The sequence below is a fragment of the Cyprinus carpio genome, chromosome A15, assembly GCF_018340385.1.
Source record: "Cyprinus carpio isolate SPL01 chromosome A15, ASM1834038v1, whole genome shotgun sequence".
NCBI classification, from domain to species: Eukaryota; Metazoa; Chordata; class Actinopteri; order Cypriniformes; family Cyprinidae; genus Cyprinus; species Cyprinus carpio.
Window position 1 is genome coordinate 14,533,062 of NC_056586.1, and position 23,671 is coordinate 14,556,732.

Below are 23,671 nucleotides of genomic sequence, written 5' to 3' on the forward strand. Positions count from 1 at the left end.
ATTCTGTCATTATACAGTTGTGTGTATATATATATATATATATATATATATATATATATATATATATATATATATATATATTCATATATATATATATATATAATAACTGATCTGGTAGAATGCTAGACATCATTATATAATTTCATATTTAACAAGTGTAAACGTATGACTGAAATGCACCAGTTTTGTATTTCACAAACTGTTAGGTACATTACACATGACAGTAAAAGATAAAGCTTGAATTACAATGTTCATTTCAGTAATTTTCATATACTTTTAGAAAGCTGTAATGAGGATTCAGAGCTTTTGAAAGGTTTTGGCTTGCATTTTTTTCATCAAGTGAATATGTAAATAAAACATCAATGCCTTGTGAAGGAATCCGAACACATGCAGCCCATTATCACAGACTGCTCTGCTCTGTTTACTCTGCAGCTTCTCCACTGTAATGTACATGACACTTTAAATATCTCATTAAAGTCTGCATAATAACAAAACTGTCTACAGCACAAATTGATGCAATCCTCATTCATCTGTAGTAATATGAAATTAAATGATCTTTTATGTAATAGCATGCTTCTTGGGTGTTTTTCTCATGCAGAGGGACCTTACGTGAGATTAGAAAATTTAGAAAATATATGGATCAGATCATTTCCTGTCATATGTCTAATTCCAGTTAAGAAAAAGAAGAACAATTCTGCTCAGTGTGTGCTTGTCTGTTCATGTTTCCAAAGGAAAACAAAGGCAGATTAAGAGAGGGCTTTCTTCTGCATGATTTACACTTGTCAGATATCCCCAATTTTATATAATTAAGTAGTTGTTAGTGTTTAGATCCTGAGTTGAATTTGTGAGGGAACATTTTTTCTTCAAAGCTTCAAAACATTCATAATATCACAGCTCAAAATATTCCCTGTGGACTTGTTAATGCACCAAAGAGCATCGTATATGCGGATTAGGTTTAAATCTCCATGGCAAATTTGATAAAAATGCATTTATACACAAGACTGCACATCCAAAGAAATGTGCTAAAAAATACAGTACCATCTCTGAAAGAAGATTGCTAGTGAAGCATGACCAATTATTGCTCTGTCAGACTTTAATTTCATTACTTTTGGGTCCTTTAGGCAAGCACATAGAAAGCCTGACTAATGAGTGCTTGATTAAGTTTTACCCAGCATGCACCAAACCCTCTTCCAGAGAATGACACCATGATTTCACTGTCAACACATAAGCGGTTGCTATAATAGACCATTAAAATGATTTTGTTTACATAATTGCTATAGCGAAAGGACACCACTGTTTAATGTCACAAAGAGTGCAATTTTCCAATACCACTTATATTTAAAATGTACCACTTACTTGAGAAAACAGAATCACAGCAATTAAAAAAGAGCTATTAGAATGAAATAAAAAGTCTACAGAAAAAGTAACTCTTCGCTCTTCTTGAAAGTGTAGTATTATAATAATTTAATATTATTAATTAAGTAGGAAAGAATTAAATGTCAAACTCGTACAATAGTTAAAATGATAAGCTTTCTCAAGACTTGTAGAAGGGAGTAATCTGACAGGGTAATATAGACATGAAATGATTTATTATTTTATAAACATCAGTAAATTCAGTGCCGAAGGAAAATACATCTTGTTTCATATTTTATTAATGATCCTTTTTGTTGCCAAGAATCTTTAGATGCTGCTAAGAACATTGAAGTAGTCATTTGCTTCTACCTAAGACTGTCATCCAAAAAACCTCTGAATCACCTTTTAGGAGCATATTGGCAACTAAAGGTGCTGCTGATGAGATTCAGTCCCAAATGTTGGGGTAATTTGAAATAATGTTTTATAGATTATTCATCATGTTGATTGAAACTGGCTTTGTGGAGGGTCTTGTGCAAGATTAATGCAGAAACTGCTGGATATGATTAAGGATTCCTTAGAGATAGTCAAATATAGTCATTTTATGCCACTGTTGGTAATTTAACATTGAAATATGATAGAATAAGGCTAATTATTATTTTTTTTTATGGTTTACAGGTGTCTGTATTCTGGCCAACGATATTCATCTGCATCAGGCTTCTTGATATCATTGTTCTTACCTCAGCCGGCACACAACGGTATGCTCACGCTCTATTTTCACCTGAAATCAGGAAATTCTCAGTGTGTCATTGTGACATCAACATAGATGCTTCCTCAAACTGAACCTTGACGGGTCTTCAGTATGAGAAGACACCAAGGAGTTTCCTCAAACAACTGACCTCCACTGATCTGGTCACCGAAATTAGGTTTTCATTAACTTTACTCCACTCAATTTTTAAATATCATGTCTAATATTGATTTAATAAATTATGTAGCTCACTCTGAACTGGTTTACTCACATCTGTCTGGGTGTATGAAAAAAAGAAGAAAAAAAAAAAATCTAGGAATTCTTCCTTTCCGGTCTGTCTATGAGCTCATTTGCCAGAATCAAATTATTGCTTTTGACATTTATCGCATCCAGTGGGCTAACTGTCAGAACTGTCATGCCCATCCAGATGTACTCTGCTTGATGTGTAGGCTATTTTGAATGTGACTTCAAAAAAAGAATAAAGAAAAATGTTTTTGTAAAATGTTGTGTCATAAATCACCCATTTAAATTTGCTTTAAACTGAACATTCTGTCTTTGGTATACCCTCATTCTCCTTGAAACTTATATAATTCTTTTGTTGAACACAATAAGAGTTATTTAACTTTCTATCTTTCTTTTGGGTGTAATTTCTGTGTAGTATCAATTTTTTACATTGTTTTTGAATTTCATAATAAAATTAATAAAATATAAAAGCTGAACCTTACTTTTATTAAATATATAAAAAAACAAAACACAAAATAGTACAAATTCAAGTTCAGTAAGGTGAATGACTAAATTTGACTAAATTACATTTAAAAAAGATAATAATAACAGCCTTATTTTATAATAATCTCATCACATTTAATGAATGACTATGCTCTTCTTAATTTTGTAATTTCATCTGAATATTAACATTTGTGAGATTTAGTGTCTGTAAAATAGTGACTGTGACATTGTACTATGCTGAATATTAAAGGATTTTGTATCTTTGTTAATAGGCGATTTATGGACAAAGTAAATTGGCACAAACGGCACAAAAACTCATGTTGTTGCTGGCATAACTAGTTTTTATTTAACACTTAATAAAATCCATGGTGTTTATTATTCAGTAATTCCATGATTTACAGGTCCTTCTCAAAAAATTTGCATATTGTGAAAAAGTTCATTATTTTCCATAATGTAATGATAAAAAATAAACTTTCATATATTTTAGATTCATTGCACACCAACTGAAATATTTCAGGTCTTTTATTGTTTTAATACTGATGATTTTGGCATACAGCTCATGAAAACCCAAAATTCCTATCTCAAAAAATTAGCATATCATGAAAAGGTTCTCTAAACGAGCTATTAACCTAATCATCTGAATCAACTAATTAACTCTAAACACCTGCAAAAGATTCCTGAGGCTTTTAAAAACTCCCAGCCTGGTTCATTACTCAAAACCGCAATCATGGGATAAGACTGCCGACCTGACTGCTGTCCAGAAGGCCATCATTGACACCCTCAAGCGAGAGGGCTAAGACACAGAAAGAAATTTCTGAACGAATAGGCTGTTCCCAGAGTGCTGTATCAAGGCACCTCAGTGGGAAGTCTGTGGGAAGGAAAAAGTGTGGCAAAAAAACGCTGCGCAACGAGAAGAGGTGACCGGACCCTGAGGAAGATTGTGGAGAAGGACCGATTCCCAGACCTTGGGGGGACCTGCGGAAGCAGTGGACTGAGTCTGGAGTAGAAACATCCAGAGCCACCGTGCACAGGCGTGTGCTTTTGAACCAGAAACAGCGGCATGACCTGGGCTACAGAGAAGCAGCACTGGACTGTTGCTCAGTGGTCCAAAGTACTTTTTTCTTTTGGATGAAAGCAAATTTTGCATGTCATTCAGAAATCAAGGTGCCAGAGTCTGGAGGAAGACTGGGGAGAAGGAAATGCCAAAATGCCTGAAGTCCAGTGTCAAGTACCCACAGTCAGTGATGGTCTGGGGTGCCATGTCAGCTGCGGGTGTTTGGTCCACTGTGTTTTATCAAGGGCAGGGTCAATGCAGCTAGCTATCAGGAGATTTTGGAGCACTTCATGCTTCCATCTGCTGAAAAGCTTTATGGAGATGAAGATTTCGTTTTTCAGCACGACCTGGCACCTGCTCACAGTGCCAAAACCAGTGGTAAATGGTTTACTGACCGTGGTATTACTGTGCTCAATTGGCCTGCCAACTCTCCTGAGCTGAACCCCATAGAGAATCTGTGGGATATTGTGAAGAGAAAGTTGAGAGACGCAAGACCCAACACTCTGGATGAGCTTAAGGCCGCTATCGAAGCATCCTGGGCCTCCATAACACCTCAGCAGTGCCACAGGCTGATTGCCTCCACGCCACGCCGCATTGAAGCAGTCATTTCTGCAAAAGGATTCCCGACCAAGTATTGAGTGCATAACTGAACATAATTATTTGAAGGTTGACTTTTTTTGTATTAAAAACACTTTTCTTTTATTGGTCGGATGAAATATGCTAATTTTTTGAGATAGGAATTTTGGGTTTTCATGAGCTGTATGCCAAAATCATCAGTATTAAAACAATAAAAGACCTGAAATATTTCAGTTGGTGTGCAATGAATCTAAAATATATGAAAGTTTAATTTTTATCATTACATTATGGAAAATAATGAACTTTTTCACAATATGCTAATTTTTTGAGAAGGACCTGTATATATACATTTCAGACATCTTCACTATTCATTTAGTAAAATAATTCAATTTGAATGCATAGTGTTGCTCTTACGACATACCTTCAATGAAATAGGCAACTAAATCTGAAAATATTCATAGGCCTATATATAAGTAATTTAATAAATTTACCTTTCAGATGAATTTCTTTTAAAAGGGATTCTCCTCTTATTGATTATTCAATTGTTAAAATAATTGTTAAAACAATTTTTAAATAGAATAGTTGCTTTAGTATTTTAATTTAATGACACACACACAAAAAGATATAATACGATAATGATATCAAACGTCATTCAGGCATTCTGCAAAACTTTAGCAGGTGGGGCTTCTTGCACAAGGTAGGGAAGTCAGTAGTGGGATACTTTTACATTTTGTTTTATGACAACTAAGTTAGCAAAAGTTTCTATTTATTTCCCTTATTTACTCATTGGCATGCATCATTACCCTGTCCATGCTAAAAATATAACAAAAAAATATACTACTAAAAAAAACAACATTTCTCAAAAAGGGGAACCTTCCCCAACCTAAACCCACTGAAGAAGTAATTGCATGTAGCCTACTTTCATGTAAACAGCTTTAGCAGAAGTGTTTACTTTGAAAATAAATGTATAAATGGCAGACCTAGTCAATCAAAATTCCCTTCAAATCAAAACACGGCTTAACTTTGAGCCGAAGAGATAGGAGAGCCACAGTTCAATGCTATTTCCTCAAATAATTACATGATTGTGTGGACAAATGACTTCTATTTGCAATTGCTGACAGCACTGCCCTGTTAAATGAATCAGCGCTGTGTGATTTGATTGGGTGGGGTGTGTGGAGGACGGTCCAGTGGGCAGCAGGAGTGCTCTTATTAACACATCAGAAAAACAAACACAGCACCTGCCTGTGGCTCAGCTGGCCCAGCTTAATTCTCTTTAGTTGGGCTCATAGGAGGGGGGTAAACGTGCAAAGCAAGTGATTATAGATTCAGCGCTGTGGGAGCCCTCACACCCTCCCTTCCTTTATCTCTCTCTCTCTCTCTCTCTCTCCTTGCCTGCACAGCTCATTCTAAGCTTAACATTTCCAGCCCAATGATTTAAGGCCAAAAGATGACTGGATATACTGTGTTTTGAAGAGACAAAACAGTCCAAAATAAGCTAATGCTTGAATAAGTAAAGCGAATGACTACATTTTAAATTTTCAGCTGTTTTAAACACGAATAGCCTTAAATGTTTTGTAAATATTACCCTTCCTCCCTATACATTCTGTCACCTGTCACATCTCCAAAATGACTCAATATCCCACCCATGTGACACCTTTGAGATACTGTTAAGTGCCGACAGCAATCAAGGGTTGTTGACAATGAAACCTGCTGTCGCATTTTTCCTTTCATTGACTTACAAGAAAATAGTCCTGATTGCTGGGTAGAGAATGTTGTATTTCCATTCAGGAATATTTAATGCAAATTACCAAGCCGCTCTCGGTTGTTAGCACTCGTGCTAACAAGTTATTTTTAACAGGTAATTTAGTCAGCTAACGAAGCATGAAGAATTTTAAGTTCTTAATCTGTTTCTATTGAAAAGCCAAGTGCAGAGTTTACTTTGCTCAGGTGTCTCTCATTATTTGCAAACTTCACATGCAGCACTTCCACATCCACCTGCATTTGTGATTGCAGTGTAGACAAGTTCTTGTCAGGTTTTATTTACAAATGTAAAATGAATGACTACTGCTTTACATGTCCCTGGTGTTGAGGGTCAAACACCACAGGTTTAATCTCATCTTAAAACCATCAATGCATGTCTATATGGATGTCCCTCAGAGTTCTGACAGTGATCTGTACTTCACAATCAGTGCTTGTTTTTGATTTAAAATTTGTCACTGTAGCTTACACACTGAAATTTTATTTGTATTGGATGCATAATCATGCCCCTGCTGGTAGATACTGTAACTGCACCATAATATTTCTCTATTAACAGCCATTCAGAAAAAGTTGTGTATTCTGATGAAAGAACATTTTGGATAATTTCCACCTTTTTGTTGTCTTTTAATGTCATGGCTTAGGATGGTTGTGGGCCAGTTAAAATCATGGAATCTTAAAGGTAAACTCCTTTCAAAAATATTATTATTATCATTTATCATCATTTATGCCATCGTATATGACTTTCTTTCTTCAGATGAACACAATCAAAAAAATTACCTCCAAAGATAATTCAATAACCATGCAAAACAAACACAACAGTAATCCATATGACACCAGCTGATGAATAAAGAAAATAAAAATACTAATATTTAAAACTTTTGTAACTTAAAACCATTGATAGTTTAAAAGGTTTAAATTATAGTTTAAATCAGTGATAGTTTTAAAAGGTTTAAATCATTAGGATTTTTCTCACACACCATGAAGGTGAGTAAATGATGAGAGAATTTTCATTTTAGTGTGAACTATCATTATAGTTTTTTTCAAGGGATTTTGAATTCTTATATGGATTCTGAGAAGAAAATGTACGTCTAAACTACACAAAGTTTGTGTAGCCAAGAGTTCAGCAGTGTGGTGGCGTCTGCAGTAGTTTGCGGTGTGTAAAAAGCAGTGTGTTGATCAACAGTTTTGTCCACAGATGGTTGCTATGGGGCTAATGTCATTGTGTTGTCCACAGAACATGCATTCATATCAAACATTCTGTGCCACATCAGTTAAGTTAACCCTCAGGCTGCAGAGGAACTTCTTTTTGTGGCTGCAGTGTTATTTTACTCCATAAAGTTTGCAGGAAAGTCTGTCCCTAGATTTCTTACAAGGTTTGCAGCAGGGGTCTCCAAACTCGGTCCTGGAGGGCCACTATCCTGCAGAGTTTAGGTCCAAGTTTCCTCAAAACACCTGCCTGGAAGTTTCTAGATTGCCTACTAAGATAATAATTAGCTGATTCAGGTGTGTTTAATTAGGGTTGGAGCTAAACTCTGTTTGAAACGGCCCTCCAGGACCGAGTTTGGAGACCCCTGGTTTACAGTGTTAACACACCAAGATATAGATATTGGATAGCAGATATTGTAGCTCTGTACCATGTAAAGCTCTGTATCACTTCACTTCACTAAACACGTCTGTCAGCAAACCACCAGCGCACAATTACTTTATTCATAAGCTTATATCATTGTGCAACATACATCTCATGAGAACATGCATTACAATGCAACAGCAGGCCCATCACATTCAAAGTGTGTCATATAAAAGCATGAAAAGCTATGTATATAAACAAAAACTGTAAAAAGTAAACTTAAATTAAATGTACACTCATTTTCCTAAAACGTTTTTGCACGCTTGGCTGATGCTTTTGTCAATCCACAATCCACTCCTCAGGGACTGCATGCAGTTTATCCTTATCCTCCCCTTTCACTCCATCAGTATTATCTTTACCTCCTCAAGGCCTAAACAAGGAGCTGAAATGGTTAATGCTTCCATCAGGAAGGCTGACAAATGAAGGTCAAGGTTATCTGCTTGAAAATCCCAGCATTTTACTGAAATAGTATTTATTTTCTTTGCTTTTTTAAATGTTAAATCCACTCTGCTTTAAATAAGGGCACAAATGTTTTGATATTCATACAGAAATTACAGTTGATTACAGTTTGATTTTACTGAATGTATTATTTAAGGTTTCTGCCTGCTGTTAGTTGCTGAGAACATCTAACAAATATTATAAACGTAGGACATAACATTGCAGACATGACTGGCATTAATAAGCTTTTCAAAAAATTAAAAAATTAAAAATAATTTCAACTTCCATGCAATGCATGGCCTATTGCTTACTACAAAGCATCTTATTATATCACAGTATGTACTACTATGATTTAAAATGCTGTTACATTTAGGTTTTGAGCAAATTATCAAAATCAAGAAAAAGTAATACTGACAAACAGATAAACAAAGGCATTGCTTGAAATATTAGTCCAAACAAGCGTTTTTGTCTGCTGATGATACTTATTTAAGCCCCATCTCCCCAGGATTTTCTTTTCTTTTTTGGGCGATATGATCATGGAACAAAATCATTTTTATAATACAGACAATTTATATACATTCCTTTAGTTTTAATCTCAGTGAAATGCAAGAGATGTAGCCCCCAGGCCGTAGTCCACATGGGATCCAATTTAGATTATTTATATAAAGTCTTAAAGTATGTCCACTGCAGATGAGCTATCATTTCTATCCCTTCAGCTCCGGGGAAGTTAGTTCTCGCTCAACAGTGTAAAATCTTAATGAAAGCTTTGCGAAACTCAATGTTGAAAGTGGTGTATATGATGGGATTTACAGCACTGTTCACATAGCCCAACCACGTAAAGGCAGTGTAGAGTTCAGGAGGGACTTGGCAGTAAGTGTTCACAATGTGCGTGATGAAGAACGGCAGCCAACAGATGATAAATACACCTGAAAATAAAGCACGAATAATTAATAATTCAGGTTTGGGTGGGCAATGTTAGAAAACTGTACTCTAGAGTTGTAAACCTATATAAAATGTTTTATTCATGGGTACATATGCACATACTGAACAATATTCAGTTAAATGAAACTAAACAGTATTGTTATAGCTGAAGTGTGTCATTTTCACACATTAATGTTACCAAATGAAACTGCAAATAATCAAACAGATAGTCCTGCCCCCCAAAGTCACACCATTGGCTGTGCCAGTGTTGCTGTTGTCAGGCCGGTTTTCAGGGTTGCCAAGTCCTTGGTTTTCCCATAGAATTGGGCCTGCTTTTTAATGGTTGCTATTGGCTGATCCCCCCCCCCAACACTTGCTGGTTAAAGGTTTGACATTACATTAATTATATTTAACTGAAATGCTTGCACTGAAGTATATTTTACCAATGATGAAACTGTGCCAGGTGTTAACAGTTTTGTGAGGTAGAGATCCTTTGAGCTCCTTTGAATCTCCTTTATGAAAAAGTTTATGATTGCTTGTAAATAGTGATTTACAAGTTAAAACTTCTAATAATGCATTACGGTGACTGTAAAATATGAATTTTAGGTATGGCGGTGGCATATATTGAGTTTTAATAATTGGGCTAAAGTAAGTGTGCCATACTAAAAAAAGTGATTTGTTTCTAATAACTTTGCTTTTAGTTAGTTATGTGATGCTATAAAAATGGGGTATGATGTCATGATTATGTGTTTGTGATTCGGTCTGCGTGAGTTTGGGGTGGGACATTCAAAGTGCCACAGTGTTTACACAAATCAACTAACAAAAGTATTTTAACATCAAAAAAATCACACATTTCACCTACTGTAAAGGTACTGTAAAACCAAACTTACCAAGAACAATAGCTAACATTTGAGTGGCCTTCTTCTCCTTCTGCTGGGAGATTTTGCGCTTGTTAAGAGTCTTGACCGATGTCTGTATTTTGCCTGTGGGGGAGACCTGGATCTCAAATGCTTTTGCCCCTTTTGTGATATTGCTGGTGTTACCATTTCTTTCAGGTTTGACACCAGCTTCAGGCGATGGGGGTGACATGTCAGTCTCTCTTAGATTAGAGTTAACCAGCCTGCTGTGTTGTTGACTTGCACCAGACTGATCCTGCTTCCTCTGTCTCGGAGGGTTTAAGTTTGTGATTTCCTCCATTTGGATGTCATCGCCATTGTTTACCACCTCCTTTATGAAGATCTAACCAAAAAAAAAAAAAAGAAGTAGTGCTGAAGTGCTCAATCCTTGATAATAAAAAGAAATGAATTCACTTCAAAAATTGGTTTACTCTATCAAACAGCTCAGTGTATTGTTTCAGCCAATATAAACACTCATTTCTCAAGAGCAATATTTGGAAAGGAAAAGTGAAATTGGCTGTACCACGTTTTTGCTGTTCACAGGAAAATTCCCACTGGACTTGACGATCACAGTGCACAGTTTCACATCATCAGGGTGGGTGCATTTCTGAAACACACATGGGAGAAAACACCAGAGTGTTTTGACAGATTTAGACCAGAAAGGAATTAGTTGTTTCTGTTTAAATTTGTTTGCAATTATAGAAACATGCAACTGGAAGGTTGGTAATTCGTTCAGTCACAGTGATATATTTTGTAAATGTCAGCTTATAGATTGTGTTTATAGGTAATTCGCTAGGAAAAGGAAAAAAAAAATTAAATTAGCTGCTCAGCATGAGGATTGCTGAAGCTTTGCATTCTCAATCTACAAAACATATGTTTTGGATGCAGATGTGGCCAATCTGGAGATCATTTCAGATCTAAATCCAAAAGTTCAGCATTTTGAAAACAAGTCACTTGCTATATAGAAGGATAAGGGCGAATTTTGCACTTCAAAATGAAAGCTCCTGAAATAAACATGATGTTGATCTAAGCTGGTTTTCACATCAGAATACTTTGGAGGAGACACAGCAGTGACAGAAACCACTGATAGGAGATGCTATGTTTACTTATGCCGTCAGGACACAGTATGAGAACTCCCTAACCACAACTGGCTCTCAATAATGCACTGATGCACTTGCAGAAGCTTTGGATGGGTAGATAAGCTATCACTTTCTTTGATAATGCTATATTGAATTTATTCTGCTGTGCTATGGACTCCATAGAAAAGCCTGGATGATGTTGCTCTGTGTAAAACAATGCAAAGACTAGCCATGTATTATAATAATGAAATGAAGCAGCGGCCATTTCCTGCATGGCACACATTGATTTGCTGTGTGTCGGCAGAATCAATACAAGCAAAAAAAGAGAAAAGGTCATTCTAGACACGCTATGATCACAGATCTAAAACATGTACTGCTATTCCCTACTATCCAACTGCTCATTACTCATATACTGCTAATGGGAATTGCAGTGCTGATGAATTAGTTTGAAATTCATTGACATTGCAATTTTTTAACAATCCCAATTCGCTAAACTGTAGTGGAGTGCCAACTAAGTAGAAACTTTAACAACTCGTCATCAAGCAGCTGTTCTCACCTTTAAAGTTGAGCTCATATCCATGTCTGTAACTGGGCATGTGCGTTTGGTGTTGACACGTTTCCGTCTCTTTCGCAGTACCACGTAGATCTGCACATATACTAGCAGTGTTATGATGAAGGGAACGTAGAAGGACACAATGGAGGAGTACACTACAAAGGCAGGGTTTGCGATCACGCACAGATCATCATCATGGGTGACTGCAATAGAACATAGAGTGAAAATTAGATGAAGTGATGTATTATGCATTATATAAATAAAATGGAGTTTACTGACTACCATGTGACGTAGAATAGATCAATGACATATATGACTGTAGATTGTACAGAAAGTGGGGGAAAAAAACTTAAAAATCAACTTTAAAATGTGTTCCAAGTTCTTAAAAAAATATTTTGTATTGATGTTGGTTTTATATGGTTTTGGATTTTTTATATGTATTTTCAAGAAAGAAAATAAATAAATAAATAAATAGAATGTCAAGTCATATACCCAAGTAAAAAGTATTTATTTTCAATAAATAAATTATGCAGGGGTCCTCTTCCTGATATGATATACTGTTTTATGTTTGTTCGTTTGTTTGTTTTATTTATTGAATGTCGGTCATACCACATGACCTCAGGGGACAAAAGTATTCAAAAGTTAATAAGCAGTTAATATATTTTTTAACAAGGTTTTCTATGATTTCTACATTTATGAATTTTTAATTTTCCCGCTGAAAAAAAAAAACTAAATTAATTCAGAAATGAAAAACATGCTCATCATAGAAGTGTATTTAAATCACTGTATATATGTCTATTTTTAATTTGTTTTTGAATAATGAAAAAAAAAAATCTACACCTTCTCTATTAAATACATACCAATATATTAAAAAACTAACAGAGAGAAAGCATAAAGGTATCAATTCAGCAGCAGACATAATACTTGTATGTAATATTGCAGAGTATAATGCCCATGGACTCCCCCACGTGCTCCATGACATAGGTTCTCCCTCATGTAAATTGTGTTTATTGCTCCCAGTTGTGTCTAGTTTCCTCCCTCGTTAGTTGTGTATTTATAGTTATCTGCCCTATGTTTCGCTGTCTGGTACTGAACGTCAACCCCCTGTGCTACGTGTGCTCCTTCCTTCCTGTGATTAAAGATTGTTCCTGTTCCATGTGAAAACTCCTACGCCTCCTCGCTCCTTCGCTTCTCGTTCCTTCGCAGTAGGCAAGTGTGACAGCTCAACTTCCCAGTCTCTTACATTATGATTTGTTTTGTTCATGCCCACATGTCCCTGACTCCCGTCCTCCCAGCACGAGCGTTCAAGCAGAAGAATGCTGATTAAATGACTTCCTCTAATATAACTTTCAAATAAAGTGGTGACCTTACTTCATTTAAGCTGCCCCTAACACCAGTGTGCACGCAAGATAACGACACTTATACTCTGTAAATTAAGTGCAAACTGTTGTGCCATAATAATATTTCTAAGCAGAAGCTTATAGGACAAGGAGATCCACTTACACAGAATTCAGCTATCATATTCCTTATGGTTATTAATTCACATGCAGAATAATGCATATAAAATGAGCCAAAGTGGACAGTAGGTCAGAGATAAACTTATAGATATAAAACAATGTATTGGATTTCAAAGCTTTTTTACATAATGTGTATGTCTGCCACAATCATTTATTTTCATTTAATTGTTTTTCTCCACAAATGCATGCAATGAATTGCATTTAATTTGATTAACTAATCAGAATATTATTAGATTACAATGTTTAATTGATTGACAGCCCTACTAAAAACATGTACACTGCCGTTTAAAATCATACTGACCCTGAACTTTTGAATGGTGATGGACTGGCAATCTAGTTAGTGAATTTTTTCCCCCATATTTACCAGTATTATTGAGTCCAAACAGCAGTGGACATGATATAGCAAAAGACAGAATCCAGACGACAGAAATCATGACTGTGACTCTCCTCTTGGAGCTGTAGCGTGTGTTGTACAACATAGGCATGGCTACAGCTGTGTACCTGTGGGAGATACAAGACAAAAATGGATTTGTTGTTATCTAACAGGCTTTGTATGACCTGTATCATATTCCCGCATTGCTCTGCACACAACTTTCCAAATATACCTGTAATCATGTGACCTATGATGTACATAACCACATATTGGTGCTTCCCATGACCTCTGTAATCCTTTCTAGTCTTTCCTTCTAGTATCTGATTACATAATATATAAATAGAGGAGATGTTTAGTATGAACCTCTGTTGTTCTCAAAAGTATTTCTTACTATTCTGAGCTCATGTGACATTGCAAGTCACGATGTACAATGAAGTTGTTGTCATCTATATATAACAACAACCTCAGCACCATATGTGGTTTATTTTCAGGTGTGCAGAAGCTGAGTTGGTCCCTCTTTTGAGCTAAGCAACCAAATTATGTCTCTGTCAGCATTAGACTGTTCTTATAATGGCCGTGCAGAAACACTTACCTGTCGATACTGATGGCACATAGATTGAGTATACTTGCTGTACACATCATCACGTCCAGGGTGACAAAGATGTCACAATGGATTGTGCTGAACCGCCACTCTCCCACCACCTGGGAGGACAGACATGGACAACTAAACACTCTGCTAATTGTAGAATAATACATCTGAATGCAACCCTACATTGTTTACTTGCAAATGTGCAATAGTTAGTTACTTTCCAGAAGCACTCTGGCAAGTATTGCATATTACTAATATCTTCAGATTCTAAATATCCATGCTAACGCCTGTTTTTCTCATCTGCAAGTCTGCGGGAGTCGATTTACAATGGCTTCAGCCACAATAATAATGTTTAAACCAATAAGATACTGGCATTTTCTCTGGTTTATGTGATAAAACCTTCAGAAAAGAAGCAATATAGCACAGGTCAGCCTCATTCACAGTTCGCATCTCCTGAGTTGGCTGGCAGAGCTTTCTGAGCTGCCTCTGATTAATGTGTGTCCTCAGGCAAGCCGAGGGACTCAGAAACCTCTTGATGATCTTAGGTCCCCGCCTCTGGAGTTTGCATCGCTGTCATTGATTAAAGAATTATTTGACACCTCTAATGAAAGCGGCTGTGAGTTGCCGGAATCAGTTCATCACCATATCTCTAAACTCAGATGAAATGAGCCTCACCGCTATCATTCTCAGGCGTCACTAGTGATCAAAACCTTGCACTAATAAAGGGAGAGAGAGAAAGAGAGGTCCGTAGAACAAGCATGTAGTGTGAAGATAAATAGAAACTTTTTAAATTGCTGCGCAAAGAAAGAGCTAATCAGTATGGAAGCTTCTTTCCACCACGGATTAAATAATGCAACTTTTTTTTCATAGTTCTGACCTTTTTCCGCAATTCTGAGTTTATATCTCAAAATTTGGACTTTGTTTTTCACAATTCAGAGAAGAAAAGTCAAAATTGTGAGGCATTAACTCTTAAATTTTTTTTTAAAGCTGTTTTTTTTTTCGTAACAAACAGGCTACCATAAATCAGAGCTGTGTGCCATTCAGAACTGAACTGAGAATGCATTTAAATTTGATTCCTGAATGAAGGAAAACATATTTAAATAGAATGAAATGTATTCAGAGGACAAGCAACGTAAAGAATGGATGGATGGAAATGTATTCTACTGCTGTATGAATGAACTATGTTAAAATGCAAGTTGACATTTCACTGCAAGTTGTACAGTATTCTGTGCATGTGACAAATACATTTTGAATCGAATTTGAATAATTTTTGAAATCTTGAATCTTGTTAGTATGGATTTTAACAGTGACTATTTTTGCCGATTACATTTTTATGTCAGTAGTTGGTGATGATGATGAGGGACTGTTTTTATGAGTATTGAATGTATTGATGTATTGATATATTGTATTGAATCATTTCCAATTCAACACACTGTGAGGTGTGGCCAATTCAATTCAAATTCATATTAATGTACTGAAAGGAGAACATTTCTTAAATTGTCAGTTTGGCCTAACCCCGCAGCTAAGCTAAAGCATTTGATTTTATTGGTAATTTCTTGCTTGTATAATTAGGCTATTTTCATGGCTCATTTTCATTTGTGTCCTGAAGATATTCTGAAGTTGTTTATAGAAATCGTCTTTTGGAATGATGATCTCATCGGCCCTAATAATAATATTGAGGACTTTCACATTGCAACGCAACAACAGCTATTTTTTACTTTGCTAATAAACATTTCAACCATCTCACAATAGCTCTCCTTAATGTTCTGTTCATGCGTATAAATGATTCAAACCAAATAAATGATGACCTGACTCATCATTAACTTAAATAAATCATAAATGATTGACTTAGAATGCAGTTACTCAGTGCTGCCCTTTAGGAGAAAAACAACACATCACAAGATATCAATATAATAATGCTGTAAATTAGACGTGCTGCATGAGAACTGTCACTTTTGACCCATTGTTCAGAGCTCAGTTTAAAAATCACACAATCAATCTTCTTGCATTATTCTCTAAAGAACAGGAGTCAAGAACAATGGTCTGCATGTACATTACAAACCTATGGATTTTGCTTGCTATCTGATATCTATGCTAATATGTATGTCTCCTCTTGGTTGAAAATAACTACTAACCTGTGGCTAGGATCAGATTTTCTAGAATTAGACATGTGCTGGTGGCTACTGCAATTTGATTGGCTAGAATGAGGTTTAAAATGGTGCCTGTAGCTCTTCTTAGTTAATTCTTGCCCAGATGGACTCTAATGAGTTATGAAGAAGATGGCACAAGAAATCACAATCTAATCATGTGAGAATAATTTAATAATCTGTCCTTGCATTAATGAAAACCACAGATGGTTTATTGTTAAGTCATTTTAGCATCTCTAACAAAATCACGCTGAGACCTACCTCAAGGTAAACCACCCATGGCATTACAAGTGTAGCAACTAGCAGATCAGCCACAGCCAGGCTGACTATAAGGTAGTTGGTAGTGGTCTGCAGGGCTTTCTCTCGAGAGACGGCCATACACACCAGCACGTTGCCGAAGACAATGACGAATATGAGCAGCGTGAGAAGCATGGCGTAATAATTGTACTGGTGCGGCCCCCCTTGTTCCGTGCCATTGAAGCCCTGGGACCCATTTTCAAAGAAGCTTTCATTATAGGCATACTCTGTGAAGACTTCCATCAGATGGTTGAAGCCAAGCCGAGACCCTAGAACCAAAGACAAGAAACTTTCTATGAAAGAAATCCAGAATGTCATTTTTTTTTTTAAGTCACAAGTTTTGTATCCAGTTATGTGATATGTGTTTTATCATAACATCTAGATTGCACAGCGTGTGCCACTAAGTCTTGGCACAAAAAATCAATTTCTTATTGGAACACCTGAGCAGAAGCTTTCACTAAAAAGCACAGGGCCGTGGCCTTGTGCTGCATGGTACACTGTGTAAAGTCTATCCTTTATTTATGGGTGATCGTTCGCATAGCTGTCCTGAAAAGCCTGTTTGAACTCTGGATGTGACTAACTAGGACAGAAGTCTCCTCCCTCCCTACTGTTTCCCTTGTACGATGTCCAAGAAAACAGACGGAAACATAAGCAGTATCAGCTAAATAATAAGTGGACACAGGGAGGTAAGAGTGTTTCATAAAATATCACAAAAAACGGGCTTGTACTGTAGTATATACTGTCTCTGCAAATTGAGAAAAAAGGTAACTGCAGCAGTGAGCAGTTGTTTTTCGTTCCATATTTGGCAGATTTTTGTGTGAAAATTGTGTGAGCTCAGCACTAAATTTATTATAGCTCTAATGTGGAAATTGATTAAATTAATTTGCATTTCATGGCAAATGAACCCATTCTGGCCATCTTAATTATATCAAACTCAGAACAAAGGTCTATTTGTCTTCTCAAGTTTTTGTGTATGTCATGAATAGATCATTAATGGCTTTGAGGTTGAATGGACAAGGTAAATCTTAAAGGGTTAGTTTTTTCTTCTAATTTTTTTTCTTTTCTTTTTTTCTTCATGCAATAGATGTAAATGGGTTCCAAAACAATACTGGACCCCACTGAGTTTCACTGCATGGAAAAAAGCACTGAGATGATTTTTTTCTGAAATACATTTTATCTTCCACTGATGAAAGAAAGTCATACAGGTTTGGAATGACATCCTAGATATGACAGATTTTGTCATCAGTTTGGTGTGGACTATATTTACCATCAAAGTTGTATAAATGCCTGGCTATATATCAAATTATACCATGTTGCAAATTACATTTGAACACATTACATTGGTCATTTTACACTGCCTTGACTTATGTTATGTAAATCAGAAAGATATGTAAGGGAAAATAACACTCGAACCTTGCCACACCTCAAATGTAACATCACTCAGGGTCTGAGCAGCGCCGCGTCGGCAGATGTGCCATGTAAATGAACAAATGTGCAATGGCAATGTATCATCACTTAAACAGTTCGATACGATAGTAAAAATGCATTCTATTGGAAGAAAACCCCATACAAAGCACCATCACCACAGATATAACCCACTGTGTAAAGGGACCACCACTTATTTATTTTTTTTCCACACATTTGCTTCTTTAGCCTTCTCAGTGTCAGTTTTGATCATGAAGGCTGTCTCAGAGTTGACACTCCCTGCAGAGGAATAAATATGCATCACAGCTCCACTAAATGTTGCTTTTTTCATTCTTTCTCATATCGATAACTTGTGATTGCGTTTGTTTGTTGGCTTTGTAATGGGATTTTGAATCAGAACAATTCAGGATGTGTACGTGTCTGTAGATATGTGTACATTAACAACAGAATCAAGCCTAGGAGAAAGTCTCACAGTCTTTCCTGTAAGCTTCAGTCCATGCACCAGTTTTGTTTTTGTTCATTAGAAGAAACAAAATTGTCTACAAGAACAAACACAGGTCACACTTAACATTGTTAGGTGTCCTGTGTAAATTAAAATCTTAAGCATTTAATACAGTGTAATTATTGTGTACAGGCTGTTATGTGACTCTTTCAGATTTGCATATGCTGCAAAGGTTAGGGTTAACATTATGGTTATGATTAGGATTACTGTGGGACTCCAAATAAACAGTATACTGTACTGTATGAATATCATCCACCCACTGTCCCACTCTTCTCCCCATTATTTCCTGTTTTTACCATTATACTGTATATGTATATTTTATACTACATGCTATTTATATTGTGATAGATTTTTAACGCAGGTATGTATACATGATGTATACAGGATGATTAACATAACTGAATACTAAGTGCAGTTTGACCTATATAATAGATGCAATTAAAACAGTAAGTAGATAAAAGTTAAAGTCTAATATTCTAATATAAGGTAAGAGCTCTAAAATTCTAAATTCAGCTAAGTGACAAAATTTAAATAAAAGACATGGGTTACAACCCTATTTCCTCTCTCTCTCTCTCTCTCTGTCTCTCTCTCTGTGTCTCTCTCTCGTTCGCTCTGTCAAACACACGCTCAACACATCATCGGACGCAAATTTTACAGCAATTTTGTCACTTTGAAAAGCGGCTGAATTAAAAGGTTAAAGATTACAACCAGCAGTTTACACATAGTCGTCTAAAACAAATGCTTGTTTTTCCTCACGCAATGGAATAAAGTTTCTCTGAAAGTGTCGGCATCATCGAATATAGGTTAATTAGCAGCTCTACCACGCTTCCTAATTAAACACCAGCCGAAATAACTAGTTCACAAACGAGAGAAAATGCAGTGCTGTACCTTCAAAACCGCAACTTTCGTCCAAAGAGCGGAAGAAGTGTCCCGTTTCTTAGAATATAAATCCACTTTTCGCCATCGGGTGCACTTGTCCATCCGAGCGACTGAAACTGTATTCCTCTTGTCTCAATTAGAGCTCCACGGGTGGATACAACCACTGTAAACCGGCAAACGCGACAACTTCCAAGAGGAAATTACATTTTGGTGATTAAAAGAAGGTGATCATGATGTAAATACGCCTTTCTGGTTTTGTGGAGGTGTTAAACTACACTTAGCAGGGGCAACCCATATCCGCTTGAGTCCAAGTGGAGTGTGAGGAACGCGCGCGTGTGAGCGCAGCATCTGAGCGCGCGCTTTACGCACGCGGTAACCTTCAGCATCCACTGAGGGACAATCTCAGTCCCTCCAACAGAGATTGAGAAGGTTGGAAACGAGGCGGGGCTGTTACATAAACATCAGTAAGAATAAAATACAAGTGCTGCATTTCTAATCACAATCTGTTTCTTCAAAAACCCTGTAATTGATAGTATTGATTTCCTCTCCCCCCTTTTTAAGAAATGATGGAGAAATTCGAGTCCCTCACTACAATCATTTCCCATTTCGCTGAGACATACGTCACAATAGCGAAGAAAAGATCATTGCAATTTCTGTTTAATGTGACCTTAAATTGCCTTTATCTGTCATAGCTCAACCTCCTGATTCTTACTAACAGTTGTTAGGTGACAACTTTTCTAAAACTGCATTGCATGGCACATTACAGCTAGATGTGAACATACATCACTGGTACCCACAGTAGATTAGTTGTGCGTCTTGTCTTGTCTCGGGGCCAAGGATTGATTTAGATGCTTTCAAATGGTCTTCATGACTTTGGACACAAAAACAAGCCCCCACTTCCCTTACAGCAACAGAAAGCGGCTTTGAGGACTGGATCTGAGTGCATGGACTTTAGACGAAAAATAGATTTGGTGCCATGCGTCGATGCGTGGTCTCAACCATGTGTGCTAGGGCTGCTGGATTATAAAGCCAATGCAATGAAACAATGGCGGGGTTCTAAGTACAAATACTGTGTGCGGCACTGAGACTGTTTTAACAACATAGGCAACTTCAGATATATACATGTATGAATGAAGATATTTATAATCCCATTTCAGATTTGCAGTAGGTCATATACTGTATGTGCACTAAATTCCCAGTGCCTCACTATAGTCAGCCGAAAGATAAGCTATTACTCTCCTTAGAGAATGATAAGATTTGGGTAAACCAAACAGCCCTCTTGCCTTAGAAACTGGCAACAACAAATGCCCTTTGGATTTTTGATATTTCTCAGAAACCAGACTGATTCACCCTAAATTCTGTGACTCACCCTCATGTTGTTCCAAACCTTTCTTACTTTCTTATGTGGACCCCACTGACTTTCAGTGTATGGACAAATAAGAAACATTATGTCTCAAAAATGTCTGTTTTTGGGTTCTGCAGAAGAAATAAGCTAATACAGGTTTGGAATGACATTAAGGTGAGTAAATGATGACACTGACAGAATGATCTTTTTTGGGTGAACTCTCCCTTTACACAGTGAAAGAAAAAAACAGTTCAACTAGCACTGTGGTTACAGTTTGTTTATACCAAAGCCCTGCATCGTAAACTATTCAGAAGCAGCTTACAGCTTTCAAGTTGAAAAGTTCAGCACTCAAATAGCCTGGTGGAAAATGTAGGAGTCAGCTTTCATTTGGCTCTGAAAGTCAAATGTGAAAGTGACTTCTGGTCTCTGCCGTCGGCGCGCTCTTTCCTTCCAACAAGGTGATTCAGACTAAAAATCTGTCAGTTATTCAAGTAAATGGAGCAGGTGTAAAGAAAAATCCTCCTTTTGATTTGCTTACTTGGAACTTTATGCATAAATTTATGTTGTAAATGAAAGGACGTTTCTTGTTAGGCCAAAATGTCACAAGTCTGTGTACAAATTAAAGGACTAGTTTGCTGAAAATGAAGAGAAAACTGCCAACATTTACAGTACTCACCCTTTCATTTTAAATGTAAGTTATACGGATTACTTTCTTGGTTATTTTATGATACCTTTGTGTGTTTTTTTAAAGCTAGACAGTCCCTCGCCCCAATCGACTTTCATTTTATGCAATAGATCAGCTAGGACTTTTTTCAAAATATGTTCTTTTGTGCTTTCTTACAGAAGAGTTAAGTACACCATGAGGGAGAATAAATTATCACAGAATTTACATTTTTGGTTGACTAGCTCCTGAAATCCTCATAATAAGTTCATATAAACAATATGAGTCATTTAGAAATACAATTTACTTGGCATAAACTACCAAGAGTAAACACTGGATCATGAAAATATAGCTTTTTTATGGTGATATATGCAAAGAAATTCACCTGGATATGCAGAGCTTCATCATGAATGTAAAAGCGAATTATAGGGTAATTTCTAAAGGTCAGCTTGTTTAAAAACTTTCCGTTGGATTGTTTTGGGGACTTAAATCTGAAAATGCCATCCCTCAATGATGATAAATCACCATGCACAACACAAAGCCAAATGATTTGCTGCAACCCCTCAAGAGAATACAGTACACTCTGATCAGGAACATTTTCTCCACTTTAAGAGCTGTATCATAACAATGAAACTTCTCTGCTTAAATAACTGACCCTGGGTTCTGGCAAATTGTGGTAGAGTGAGAGAGCCACAGGGCTACCATTATAACCCAGCTCAGACTGAATGGCCTCTATTAACTTCTGCTGATGAGTAGGCTAATATAGAATGCAAAACAAATCACACCGACTTCAATTGCAGCCACTATGAAATCTGACTTTAAACTTTAAGTTGAACTATTGACAGCCAGCGAGCACTATGAAAAGACTTCTTTAATACGCAGACTTGTGTTGATGCTGTATGTTCTTGATGGTGAAAAGCTGCAAGAAGGGAGTCTGGCTGCATTAGGATGAAGTTCTCAGAACAGATGGTAGAAAAAAAACATTATTTTTCTGACTCAGTGGATGTGAAGACTTGACAATGGCACATGCAGAACTTGAGAGCTGTCTGTCTGGCAAGTTGATGCAATGAGCTTTTGGCCAAGACGTCTTTGGAAAAGGTGCACTGAAGCGTGAATGCTTTCCCCACCTGTCTTTGAGCTAACTCTTCGTCTAGTTTATCTGTGAATGGAACTTTAAAGCACCATTATGCGGTTCAGTCAACTCTGTGCCAAACCAGCAAAATCAATTCATCTAATTCATGATATATTCATATACAGTATTTAATCGATTTAATCCAAACTGCACGATTAAATGTTTTTCCTCCACATTAACCCTTTGCACCAAAATTAATGATTAAATTACACAAATAATAATAATAATAATTAAATCCTAAACATACAAATGAACATAATAAATAAATAAAAAGTAACATAAATGGATACCTTTACAAATAACCAGATAATACTCTGTTACATTCATAGTCTGTACATACATTATTATGTCTACATAAAATCAAGCATAACACAGATGATCATCAAACATCAGACCAAACAGTCTTTCCAAGCCTTTTAGTTACATAAATACATTAAGAGGAGAGTCTTTATCCTCTTAAAATATGTGTTTAATTTACTTTTTTTTAGCTGTCCCTTTAAAACCAAAAAAAAAAAAGATGCACAGAAAATGTTAATCCATCACTTTCATTCATCAAAAGCATTAAATATTTTTTGCCAACATTGCTAAACAAGTCTTTTTTGATTGACATTGATTTGCACCATTTTACTTTATTACACTGTTCCTTTCAATCCTTTTTAAACTGATATGGCAATAAATCATGCATATTTCACTCTATCAAACGTTTTGTGATAATACACATATAAATGAAAATACATTTAGCCTGTCTTGCTGGAATAACTGACCCTCGATAGTGTAATAGAGATGAATGACATACTGTAAGTGAAAATAATTCCAGTGTTTGGATCCAAGTTGACTTCAATGAATGTTTGAGCCGAGTCTACAAACAACATTACTCATCTTCATAAAGAAACTGGTCACTACACAAGGTTGAGGTGTGACAGGGCTATGGTGACCTTCAGTATTTAGCTAAACAGGAACATTGCTATCTTATTGCAGGAAATGATTCATCATTATGAATGCTCATACTTCAGCAATGAAAACAAAGAGGTTATAAAAAGAGATCTGATGAAGGCATAGGCTGGTATAATGTAAATCC

At 36.3% G+C, this 23,671-nt stretch overlaps 1 protein-coding gene across 1 annotated transcript; it reads right to left on the reverse strand.

The window, feature by feature from the left end:
- Positions 1-7,900: 7,900 nt before the first annotated feature.
- Positions 7,901-19,852, reverse strand: LOC109103920 (D(2)-like dopamine receptor). The gene is made up of 8 exons (XM_042771139.1): positions 19,465-19,852; positions 16,614-16,918; positions 14,209-14,318; positions 13,608-13,744; positions 11,730-11,929; positions 10,618-10,701; positions 10,089-10,437; positions 7,901-9,203 (listed from the first exon to the last, which is right to left on the reverse strand). The coding sequence occupies exons 2-8, from the start codon at positions 16,890-16,892 to the stop codon at positions 9,016-9,018; spliced, it is 1,347 nt and encodes a 448-aa protein (XP_042627073.1). The 5' UTR covers positions 16,893-16,918; positions 19,465-19,852; the 3' UTR covers positions 7,901-9,015.
- Positions 19,853-23,671: the final 3,819 nt, after the last annotated feature.

Bases quoted from the DNA above. Each gene is read 5' to 3' on its own strand.
- LOC109103920 (XM_042771139.1), bottom strand. From the start codon at position 16,892: ATGGAAGTCTTCACAGAGTATGCCTATAATGAAAGCTTCTTTGAAAAT. The intron at 10,438-10,617 runs GTACAGCCAATT...TTTTTTGGTTAG, and splicing joins CTGTGAACAGCAAAAACGTG to ATCTTCATAAAGGAGGTGGT. The intron at 9,204-10,088 runs GTAAGTTTGGTT...CTTTATTTTCAG, and splicing joins AATGTTAGCTATTGTTCTTG to GTGTATTTATCATCTGTTGG.